General features: G+C 54.7%; 4 protein-coding genes across 5 annotated transcripts in view; 2 read left to right on the top strand and 2 right to left on the bottom strand.

The window, feature by feature from the left end:
- Positions 1 to 2,860, top strand: part of TMEM199 (transmembrane protein 199) — a 5,058-nt gene extending 2,198 nt beyond the window's left edge. Inside the window, exons 4-6 of one of the 2 annotated variants that reach the window (XM_029927707.1) lie at positions 698 to 740; positions 944 to 1,056; positions 1,684 to 2,860. In XM_029927707.1, coding sequence (XP_029783567.1) covers positions 698 to 740; positions 944 to 1,056; positions 1,684 to 1,770 — 243 coding nt within the window. In that variant the 3' untranslated portion in view covers positions 1,771 to 2,860. Of the gene's footprint in view, positions 1 to 697; positions 741 to 943; positions 1,057 to 1,337 lie in introns of both variants that reach the window. The other variant, XM_029927706.1, reaches the window with a different exon arrangement.
- Positions 2,861 to 5,042: 2,182 nt separating this feature from the next.
- On the bottom strand, positions 5,043 to 5,926 carry SEBOX (SEBOX homeobox). Its single transcript, XM_029928935.1, has 3 exons — positions 5,896 to 5,926; positions 5,565 to 5,725; positions 5,043 to 5,423 (listed from the first exon to the last, which is right to left on the bottom strand). The coding sequence occupies exons 1-3, from the start codon at positions 5,924 to 5,926 to the stop codon at positions 5,043 to 5,045; spliced, it is 573 nt and encodes a 190-aa protein (XP_029784795.1).
- A 731-nt stretch (positions 5,927 to 6,657) lies between these two features.
- On the bottom strand, positions 6,658 to 9,566 carry VTN (vitronectin). The gene is made up of 8 exons (XM_029927962.1): positions 9,461 to 9,566; positions 9,244 to 9,363; positions 8,829 to 9,167; positions 8,606 to 8,745; positions 8,191 to 8,347; positions 7,844 to 7,996; positions 7,092 to 7,424; positions 6,658 to 6,854 (listed from the first exon to the last, which is right to left on the bottom strand). Exons 1-8 carry the CDS (start codon positions 9,522 to 9,524, stop codon positions 6,742 to 6,744), a joined length of 1,419 nt encoding a protein of 472 aa, XP_029783822.1. The 5' UTR covers positions 9,525 to 9,566; the 3' UTR covers positions 6,658 to 6,741.
- Positions 9,567 to 10,919: 1,353 nt separating this feature from the next.
- The window catches only part of SARM1 (sterile alpha and TIR motif containing 1), a 22,431-nt gene continuing 21,946 nt past the window's right edge, over positions 10,920 to 11,404 (top strand). The window contains exon 1 of the mRNA XM_029927511.1: positions 10,920 to 11,404. Within this exon, the coding sequence (XP_029783371.1) occupies positions 11,289 to 11,404 (116 nt within the window). The 5' untranslated portion in view covers positions 10,920 to 11,288.

The following is an 11,404-nucleotide window of genomic DNA, read 5'->3' as shown; positions in this document are numbered from 1 at the left end:
GAAAAAAAAAAAAGTAAAGAAAATTATAAGGGAAAAACCTAAGACACATTCCCTAGGGGAAAAAAAACAGCATGTAATTTCTGTCCTTGACAGAATGTATTAAATAAGCAAACACCACCAACAAGCAAAACAAGTACTACAATGTAAAAATATTAAAAAAAAGAAAACCCTCTCACCTGCATAAATGAAAGATTGCACACAAAGAACTCACATCTTTTCAAGCTTCAATAGTAAATATTCTGCTACTATGTATTAAATACTGCATGCTTTGCCCAGAAGCTTGGTTTTTAAACTATTCAGGGACTGTAGAAGCTCTGTGCTGCCTGCAAATCTAATCTGAATGCCAACTCACCTACGGTGACTCTGGGTTCAGATGGTGACTAATTCTTAACGGTCATAGAGATGGAGATAAGGCTTGGCGCCTTTCTCCTGACAGGGCTCCCTGTTGTTCTGTGGCGTGCTCCTACCCTGGCGCAGGAGAGGACTAGATGGGTACTGGGAGCCTGTGCCCTTTCTTTGAAATGAATCCAGTTGTCCCTCTCTTGTCTGCTGTCCCAGACAACAGAATCCATGGAAAAGCAGAGTTAACGTGTTGGGGAATAAAGAGAGCAGAGCCCAGAGACTGACAAATGGATATTCTCTAGGCTGCCTCTGAGCCGCTTCTATTCTGAAATCATTTGTGTTTTCTTTTTCCCAGGATTCAAGGCACGGAGGGACCCTTAGTGAACTGGGCAAGCAAGGTAAGGTGCTAGCAAATCAGATTGCTAAAGCCTCTCCCTCGAAGGGGTTGCTCATAGCACTTCTTTCCACCCCAGTGCTCTGGGCTCAAGCTTGAGCCTTGCCGCCAGAGGGAAACCCAGTTGATGGGGGAGGCAGCCCTGGGAGAAGAGGGTCTCCTGGAGATGCTGATCTAAAGGTGTCTTCCCTGGGTTCTTCCCCACAGTGCGATCAGTGAAAGCTCTGGTCGTCACCATCTTCAACTTTATCGTCACGGTAGCAGCTGCCTTCATCTGCACTTACCTTGGAAGCCAGTATATCTTCACAGAAATGGCCTCCGTAAGTAGACCCTGGGCAGGGCAGGGTGCCCAGGTGGGGGTGTTGGTAGAAGAGGGAGGAAGGTATGGGAAGGTACCTTGAACAAGTTAGGTGTTAAATGGGTATTTATGCCGTAAACAAGAGGAGCATTTGAGCTGTCCAACAGTCATGGGGGTACATCATAATCTCAAGAGAATCTGGATCCTCTTTTCTTCCCTTCCCCCCATCCCCCCATCCTTACTAGAGGTGCTGGAGGCTGCAGAGTTGGGTGCTGACCTAAGCCTGGTTCTCTCTCTCCCCAGCGGGTACTGGCTGCACTGATCGTGGCCTCTGTGGTGGGTCTGGCCGAGCTGTATGTCATGGTGCGGGTGATGGAAGGCGAGTTGGGAGAGCTTTGATAGTTCTCCACCGAAGTCTGGACCAGGTTTTGGGAGGCCCCAGGCTCCCAGCTGTCAGTTACTGACTCTCAGTCAACCTACCAGGCTCTTTGTCCTCAGCTCTGGTTAGACAGAGGGCCAAACCAAGGCCACTTGCTGTTCCTGCAGGTGGTTGCGGGGGGAGGGGGGGGCGAGGGGAACATCCTCTGTCAATTTCCAGAGGGGCTATAACAGAGACTCAGGCAACAACTGAAAAGAACTGGTCTTTCAGTACCTTCTCCTGAACCCAGTGCCCACCTGCCTTCTCCAGTCCATCTGGGCACTGCTGAGGCCAGCGTTCTCCATCAGGAGTACATAGAATCCAGGACTTCCAAGAAGCAGACAGTACTGCCTTGAAATTGCTCAAATGCACAAAATGATGGTGACCCTCCTCAGTCCGTATATCCTTGATGCAGACCTATAATTGAGATCAGTAAGCTCCAAAAAAACCAAAGGATTCCCATTCTCCAGTTTGTGCCAGAAGAGGAACCCATCACAGGACGTCAAATAAGAGAAAGACGGGTTGGTATGGAACAGTGAAATTGGGAGCTACCTTTCTGGAATCTTCATTTCTGTCTTCATCTTCTTCCTTCTGCCGGCCTTTTTCACATTTTCTGAATGCTTCTGCCCGTCTCTGCCACTCGTCAGCCTTCCTTAAACTTCCCACCTTCACATCACCCTTTGCTCTGCCTCCAAAAATGAAACCAATTCAGATGGCAAAAAACAGTATGTGTGCTTTTAGTTGAAAATCTCTGGTCTTTGTGTGTGTTGGTGGGAAGAGTATGCCGATGGTGGATTGTCTTCGCTAATAAAGGGGGGTGTTCTTTGTAAATACGGACTGTTGTCAGGTTAGCTATATATGTGAATATGAAGAGACGTACACGTGAATACAGACACATGAGTCTGTGTGCATATTGTTATGTGTAAGCCTAATGGAGGATTTTTTATGTAGGTTCTTATAATATTTGCTGGGGTGCGAAAAATAGTTTGTAAATGTGCACAGTTGAGTAATTGCTTTCCGTGGTTGCCTTTGGCCTTCACACCATCCTGGAGGTTGGAAGAAGAAATGGTTTTAGGCCCCTTTTCCTGAAGACAAAACTGAGGCTGAGAGAGATCAGTTGACCGGCTGTGGTTCTTCTTCTATAAAGGGAGCCAAAGACTTCTAGGTTGTTCTGAAGTCCCTGTGTAACATTAAACTTCCAAGTACTTAGATTAATGGTAGAGTGGTAAAATCTGTATGCGCGTCCTTAAAAACTATTAGCAATAGTTATTTACCCAATAAATATTTATTGTACCCACTGTATTTTTATTTCAAGTTTTGTGATAACACAGAAGCCCAAAGATTCCTTAGTTCTGATCATTGTTCAGGGTCTGTTTGTAATAATATACTCCTTTCCATTTGTTCATGCTATGAGCTTCTGTGGTCTTTTGTTTTCCCCCAGGGTACTCTTTTGGTCTTAGAACATTGGCTGAGTAGACATTTGCTCTACAACGTTTGCCAGTTTCTGTTGGATACGTAGCCAGTCTGAGCTTCTCCAGATAATACATGAAGGAGAGGGAGGATTTAGGGCCTTCTGTTCCACCATAGATAACTTTGTTGTGAAATCTTAGAATTTTTATTGTTGGTTAAAAGAAGTGTCAGCCGTGAGAAAACGTGTGGGTGTCATTTTATAATGTTTCTAGCAAGCCAGTGTAGTTTTAGAAGATACACTGAAGTTTTGTGGGGATTCGTGGCTAGACTAGTGCTGAACTCTGTGGGCCACATAGCCTGTGTGCTCACATAGCCTTAGGCTTTCATACCCCCAGATCCCTGGATTGGAAGGTTGGAAGACTTCCAAATGTTAGGTCAAGAGCAGGCCCCCTCAAACAGCTTCTGACCTAGGGTGTCTTCTCATACTGAGATTGGGGTCATTCTGCACACACACACATACACACACACCTTTCACTAAAATGGGATCCTTACCTCATCTGAACCCCCTATTCGCAAGCCAACCAGCTTCTGTGTCCTTGAACACTTACTGAGAACTGCTTTATGAGCCAAGTACTGTGCTAGCTTCTGGAGGTCAAGATGTAGAAGACCTAGCTCCTGCCAAGGTGACCTTCACCTTGCGGAGTGGTTTCTCACCTGCAAGAGCAGAGCCAGAGACAGCAATCGAGTGGCCTCTGACCTGGTTCTCATTGCAGTGAAGGGCACTCCGCTCTCGCCGCTTCTTCCATCTGCCCTCCCATACTTTTCTCCAGTGCAGGCTGGACCCAGGGCTTCCCAGGGCAAAAGGGGAGTGCTTGGCAGGAAGCCAGAGGAACAAGACATTTGGGACCTTCCCCGTTTCCCATAGTCTGCTGTGTCAGGAGAGGGAGAGGCAACTTGGTGACTTGAGAGATTTTATAACTGGTCACACTACACGAAGCCCTTCGCTTAACATCATTGCTTCTCATGCCCAAAATGGAGAGAAGACACATTACTGCCCCCATTTTGCAGGCTCGTGGACTTTCTGAGAGTTGTGAGGTCACATAGCAGAGCCAGGATTTGAATTCAGTTTAGGTCCGTTGCAAACTCTGTGCTTTTCCAAAGCAGAGAGCTCCAGAAGTGGAGGCAGCCAGAGTGTCCTAGAATCAGTGGGAGCGGGAACAGAAGGTGCCAGCAGACTCCCATCTCCCCAGGCGCTGTCAGCCAGAGCCTAAGCCCTTCGGTTAACTGTCCCCCTAACTAATCCCAGTAGAAGCCTGGGTAATACTGCCCACCCAGTGTCTGTGTGGAACCTGACCCTATTTGGGGATTAAGTGATGGAAATACATTTCAAAAGCAAACGGCTCTTGACCCCATTCATTTGCAGCACATAACAATCCAGATTAAGGTATAGAGTTGGGGTTTTATTTGGAGATTAGTTGGCATTACAGATGACAGCGATACAAAAACCCAGTGTTGCCGCGCGCGCCCGCCCGCCCCATGCTAAATCTGTCAGGTTGTCTCCACAGCCTCAGGTCAGAGGGCAGCCAATCTGATCTTTGTGAAAATTAAATCAACATAAGCCCGGAGCTCTTCCTTCCCCTGTATGACTCTAATATCACTTCCTCTTCAGATCCGTGGTTCTGATTCATTTGTCTAGGTGGAGGTAGGTCAGGAAAGGGGGCCTGGGCTACGAAAGGGTGGGTTCCCAGCCGCCTGAGGTGGGTTTCGGCACTCCCCCACCACACTCAGCAGCTAATGGGCTGAAACTGAGGGGCGGCTGCCCATTCTTTAGAGAGAGAGAGAGAGAGAGAGGAGGAGAGTTGTCAGCTGGGATGAGAAGAATTGGGGACCACGCCTGGCGTGAGAGGTGGAAAACATGGCCCTTACCTCACCTCTCTGAAGGTACCTCCTGCCACGGTGATGGGCATATGCCCCAAGAGGGGCAGGGCTCTGGGTAGCTGGTGACTCTAGGCAGGCCTGGAGGACGATGGAGGGGAGGGACCCCTGAGCTAACCTTCCTTCCAATGGAACTCCCTTGTGTCAAAGGAAGGGAAGGGGACCCACTTCTCGTGTATTCAGTCCTAATGGGCAGGGGTGGGCTGCAGGGCCAGAGGAGGGATCTCGCAAGGTCGGGACTTAAATTAGGGGTGGTCCTGGTTGGTGACAATGGCCGAGGCATAGATGAGGTCAGACAGGCTGCCTAACGAGGACTGGGGAGTGGCTCGCTCTACAGAAAGGTGGACCCCCGAAGCCCCAGCTGGTCCCCATGTGGCTACGGCTTTAGCCCCTGCCCGGGCCTGCGCTGGACCCAAGCCAGGAGCTGGGCCCGAGGCATGTCTGCACAGTGAGGCACAGCAAGGTGTGCTGTTGGAGGGTGGAAACTGGCCTCGTTTTCGGGGCTCCCGGGACTGCTGGAGGGTGTCTGGAAGAGAACGGGCTCTCTGAGGGGGCTCTGGCCTGGGGCTTAGGCCTCCTGCCTTCGTATTCTTGATTCTCTTGGCTCGGCGGTTCTGGAACCATACCTGGTAAGGGAAAATGGGATCTCTTCTGGCTCCAGTCCCCCGCCCCGCTGGGTACAGGGAAAGCAACACCTGGAGGCAGGATACCCAGGGAAAAGAGGGTATGTGAGAGGACCCCCACCCTGAGAGGGGGTCACTGCTCACCTGTATCTTGGCCTCAGGAAGGCAGGTGACCCGAGCCAGGTGCTCACGGGTGCCAATGTCAGGGTAGGGCCGGGCTGCAAACACCCGCTCCAACTCCAGCAGCTGCCCTCTGCTAAAAGTGGTCCGCTTTCTCCGGTGGGGACCCAGCCCACTGGCATGACCTGTGGGCCAGAGTCGGGGTCAAGCTGGGATTCCCCGCAGATGTCTCCATCCCAGCCTCAAAACCCCCAGTGGACCCTGAGGCCCCTACTCCACTCCCCTGCTTCAGCTCCTCCCCCAGCACACCGTTTGTCGCGTCTTCCCCCTGCCCACCATTTCCCTACCAGGTCACCTGTTGAGGATGCACCCACAGGGCTGGCCATGGAGCTGGTGGAGAATGAAGAGCCCGAGGGCCATGCTGAGGCTGTGCCCACACCACACCCCTCCTTGTGGGGTTTTATCCTGCTCAGAAGGCCAGCCCCGCCTCCAGGAGGGGAGAGGTTTCACCTCCAGCTGGAGGAGCAGAGAAGTCCCACAGGAAAGAGCGGAGGCCAGGGACAGGGCTTGTGCGGATATGGATGGGGCAAAACTCTGGCCCCTGCTCCTCCAGGAGTTCACAAAGGAAGCTGGCCCGAACCCCTCTCCTCACACCCCGAACTCCACTGTCTGTGTCTGAAAGCCTGTGCTTTGTGAAAATCCTCCCAGGATTTTCCCAGAAGGAAGCCAAAGGAATCCTTCTCTCCAGCGCTCCCAGTGCTTCCCGTGCCCCCTGGGAGCCCTCGGTGCCCCGGTGCTGGCTGCCTTCAGAGGACAGCAGATGCGGTCCTGTGCCACAGCTGAGGGCTGGGCTGGTGAAGCTGGACAGGATGAGGAGGCTTATGGGGAGACCGCAGATGTTACCCCCTGCTTACCCTTGGGTCTTGCCCTAGCACTCGTGAGGCGCCCCCCACCAGCCCAGAGCTTTTCCAGTTCTTGGAGAAAGGCTGAGCCCAACATGGACTGGACAAAATGACACTCTCCTCCCCCAAGACTTCGGGACAGCCCAGCTTCCCCTCCTTTTCCCAGGTAGATCCCAGTCTCTGCCTGTCCACCCCAGTCAAGACAGTAGTCAAACTCAGGACCAAGAGGACTTTATTGGGCTGGGAAGAAGAGGTTGAGGGGGGAGCAGTCAAGGGCCCAGCTGTGCTTGCTTCGATGCCTACTTGTGGCCAGGGGCTGGGCAGCCCAGCCAGTACTGGGCGATGGAGCGTGGGTAAGGAGGGCTCACAACGTCCACTTGCCGTGTGCGAAGGTTGACTCGGTAGTACTTGTCTGAAAGAGAGGTCAGCAGAGGGTGTGTGAGACCCGGCCTGGCCCTGCCCACTCCTGCCCTGAGAAGGAAGAGCTGAGTCTCTCCTGGAAGGGTACGTGGACATCGACAACGCAGCTAAGGGCTCCCAGCCTGCCTTTCTGGAGTCACCTCCCAGGGGCCATGTTCAGCCCATGCAGAACAGGGAGAGCAGGGAAGACCCCGGCTAGACCAGCTACAGGGATGGCATGGGCTCCTACCTCCTGAGAAGAAGTAAACACTTTGGATGGGCTCGCAGGTGGAAGGCACAAGCCAGTCCATGTCATAGTCATAGGTGCCCAGGCTGTCCTCCTCGCTGGAGAACCAAGACAGCAAGGCTGAACGGGACTGCCGGGGGTGGTTCTGGCTGCGGCCGTGGCCACGGTTATGGCGTGAACGGTAGCGTTTACGGTTACGCCTCTTGGACTTCTGCTTCTTGGCCCAGGACTGGGGAGCTGAGCCTGAGATGTAGATGCGGCCGGCCATGGCCGCGTCCACTTGCCTGGGCACACCTGGCCAGTCCTGGCTGATGAGCCGGGGCTCACCAGTACCACCTGTGGCAGGGAAGAGGTTAAGGGAGCATTGGGGGCCTGTAGAGTTCATCTGGGGCCATCTTGCCTAAGGACACAGCACGCTCATGGCAGAATGCAGCCCCCCAGCACTCTGACTCCCTGTTTAGTGCTCTTTCCCCTAGCCTTCCTCCACTGCTTACCCCCACCACGTGCCTCAGTCATAGCCCCTCCTCCTGTTGGCTGTGCCCTCAGCTGTGCCAGGCAAAGTCCAAGGTATGGGGTCCAGGTGGACCTCCCCCACAAAGGTCAACAGAAGCAAAGTCTGGCTTGAGCAAACAGCTTTTGATCCCTAGCTCTGTAATCACAGCCCCCACCGGCCCAGCGCTGCCCTGCCCCTACCCTGGAGATCCCAGCCCTCTTGATGAGAGGGCAAGGCTCGCCCGCCTGCCCTCCATCCATACCAGAGGAGCTAGTCCAGAAGAGAAGTTCAAAGAGAGTCTCCCAGCTGTCCCGCCGCAGCAGGGCGAAGTGTTCAAACACTGCGGACAGGTAGCTGCCTTCACACTCCTCCTGGCTGGGCTGCCGGTGGAACACATACTCCCAGTACTGTCTCCCTGTGCGGGGAAGTGGGATGGGGACAGGCTCATGAGCAAGGCTGGAAAGCCAGCGCCAAGGCTGCTGGAGAGACGAGCTCCTGGTAGGGGCTTAGGGGTAGTGAGCGTAATTTGAGGCATCCCTGTAGAGGAGTGTGGAGGAAAGCCCAGACTGCCCCACTGCCTGCTCTTTCGGCCACCCACTCCCTTAATACCCTTGAAGAAGTAGACCCGCTCCTGGCCACTGTAGCTATGAGCAGGGAGAGCCAAGGCTGCGTCCACATTGTCCGGAATGCCCTTGAAGCCTTCAGAGATGTTGCGGGGGTAATCTGGGTCCAGAACACCATCCTCGAAGCGCCAATACTGATAACCCTAAGAGGTAGAAAAGGAGGAGGGAGTGAGAAGGTGGCTGGCGGGGCCCAGGCCGGGCCGCCCCACCCAAGGCAGCTGTCCCGCTTCCAGGCTTGTTGCCCAAGACCTGGAGCCTTGGGCTTCCCCAACCTCAAGAGCCCCAGGCAGGGACTACTGGCTGTGATCCAGCCATCTTGCCCACCGGAATCCTGGGCACAGCAGCCCTCAACCCCTGCCTAGATACCCTTGGCTCTGACCCCTGGCCCCTGGGCCTGGCACCTGGAAGAGGTAGGTCTTCCCCTGACAGTTGATGCGGGTGAAGGCTGCATCAATGGGGCCCTCAATGCCCCAGACGTCTCGGATAAGCTTGGGGTACCCAGGCCTCACTGCCTTTTCATCCAGCTCGTAACAGTACTGCCCTAGAGTGGTGAAGGAGGCTGTGAGAGGGAGGGGTTGTCCAGGGGGCAGACCCCCACCCCCCGACACCTGCCCCTGGAGTCACCTCGGAAGGCAAAGAGGGAGCCATTCTTGAGGTCAGTGAAGGCGTCGAAGGGCTTCCCACTGCATAGCTCCTCCTCCGCGGGGGACTCAGGGATGTCTTGATCAGAGGTCTCAGGCCCCAAGGTCCCCTGTGTAGCCCCTGGGGCCTCTTCCTCAGGTTTCAGGAAAGGTACCTTAGAGGCCTCCTGGTCAGGAGACACTTCGATCTGGCCCTGCAGATGGGGGCTCTGGGTGGTGCTCCCTTGCTGTGGGAGGACACTGCTGTTGTCTCTGATCTCCTCAGGGTAGTCGTAGACCCCATACTCATCTTCTGGCAGAGTGAATACATCCCCACGAGTCACTGCAGGCACAATGGGTGGTGGTGAGTCTCTAGCTGCCGAGGGGACCCTGGGACCACCCAGCCCCTCCGGACGCACCTTGGGGTTTGCACTCAGCCACATAGTCCTCGCAGCAGCTCTGGTAGTAAGAGCAGAGCTCATCACACTGACACTTCCTGTCAGCATTGAAGCCCTCTGTGCAGCGGCCCTTGCAGGACTCTGTGGGGAGGAGATGTTGGTTGCCATGGCCAAGTCCAGACCACCCTCGCCCACCCTTTGTTGACCCAAACAGCCGGCCATCAACACCCTCTTTTACCTTGGTCAGCCAGAACAAGCCATGGAAGCAGAGCAAGCATCAGGAGGGGCCTTGGGAAGGCCATGGCAGGGCCACCAGCTTCTAGCCTGGCTGGTGTAACTGGGCTCTACGCTCCCCCTGCCGTCTCCACTGTGATGTGGGGGGTAGAGGGGGGGCAGGGAGGGCGGGAGTCAGAGGAGAGGAGCTGCCTTCTCTGCTGCTCTATTTGCTCAGTCTCTGGCCCGGCCCCCAGTGCCCCAGACCCCAGTGGCTGCAAAGGGTCACATTCCTGGAACTCTGGGCCTGGGAGAACTGTGAATAGGATTCTTGCCAAGCTCAGCGTCATGTCAGAAGGGGACTAGCACCATGGGTCTGGAGGACAGAGAGAAGGCCCACCGTGCCGTTCTCGGGCTGCGTGACCTGGGGCAAACTGTTTTACCTGCCTTCGTTTTCCTTTTTGGTAAAGTGAGACTAAGAATGCTTGCTTGTCTCCTGGTGTGTTGGGATTACATGAGCTAAAGCAGACAAAATGCCCCGGGCCTGGAGCAGCCCCAACTTCATTCTCCATTAATGGTTGTTTATCTGTGATCTGTTTGATCAGACACATCCCTGGCCGAGTGTGTCACCCACCCACTGTGTATTTAGGGCAGTGAAAGGGGAGTGGGAGGTTGAAGGAATGCTGGTAAGCATCCTGGGGGAATTTTGTTTTTTAATCATGAAAAAACCAGTTTTGTGTTTAGTTTCATCCCTTGGGTTCATTGATTTCCCCAAGCTGGTCTTCACAGCACAGCAAATTGGGTGAATATTAACTGTTTGGACTGGATTTGTTTCCTCAGTCTCCCACAAATTCACTGCTCCCTTTTCAACGTTCGGTGTCCCCATCGGTAAATAATAGCCTAGTTCTCGGCACTTGAAGACTCTCTTGAGAAGTAGCGTCCCTCTTTCCAGAAAACGCCCCTGGCTCAGAACGCCTGATTTTGTGCCCACCGTCTGGGGGCCACAAGCTTCCTGAAATCCTTCTACTACCTGGAAGAAATGATTTGGAGTTTCCAACTGAATTTTTCTGTTCGTTAATCAGAGAGGTGTGTGACTTGGGGCAATCTCTTTTCTATGAGCTTCAGTCCGTCGGTTCGGCTGTGAAACGGGAACGCTAATCTCGACCCCCTAGGCATGTTGCAAGGCTTAATGGAGAAAGAGGCACGGAGGGTCTCGAGAGTTGTACCGAATCGTTATTATGATTGTTTTGACCACGGTCAGGGCTAGGGGCAGGCTCCGCGGTGTCGCCTTCACGTGGCAGTGTCCGGGGGCTCGGGGACAGGGGTGGTGGGGAAAGGAGGCGGTCCTATCGCTCTGTACCTTCTTCCCCGAGTCTCCTCCCCCGCCCCTCCGCAGGGCGTGGCGTGGCTGGGGAAAGCTTGGCTGAGAGGCTAAGCGGGCGGCAGGGGGAGGAGTCCCACGTGACCGAGGGGCGGAGTGTCAGCTCCCGAGCTGCTGCTTTTCCTAGGCGGGGCTGCTGCAGACCTCCGGGCTAGTGCCGCGCTTTGTTCTCCTTGCTGCCTCCCAGACCTGCTGGCGTCTGGGTCCATCCCTTGCTCCCCTGTGGCTCCTCCCGCCCACCCTCTACAACTGCGCCCGCCTCCCTTTACCCAAAAGCTCCTTCCTAGATCCCGCCCCCGCCCCTCCCCCAAACTTCTGGCCAGCGCCCCTGCCTAGTACCCTTCCATCTATCCCTCTCTCCCGCACCTTCTTCTCCCTGGTCTCCTCTCCTGTCCCCCTCTTCTCAAGTTCCGGGTCGCTCCGCCTGGCCCTGTCCCTCCGGACCGGGCATGTCCCCCGCCGCCCCGCGCCCATGGTCCTGACGCTGCTCCTCTCCGCCTATAAGCTGTGCCGCTTCTTCACCATGTCGGGCCCACGGGCGGGCGCCGAGCGGCTAGCGGTGCCGGGGCCGGACGGGGGCGGGGGTGC

Source organism: Suricata suricatta, chromosome 17 (assembly GCF_006229205.1).
Source record: "Suricata suricatta isolate VVHF042 chromosome 17, meerkat_22Aug2017_6uvM2_HiC, whole genome shotgun sequence".
Lineage (NCBI taxonomy): Eukaryota > Metazoa > Chordata > Mammalia > Carnivora > Herpestidae > Suricata > Suricata suricatta.
Note: the sequence above shows the minus strand (reverse complement) of the source record. Positions and strands in the feature narration are given on the sequence as shown.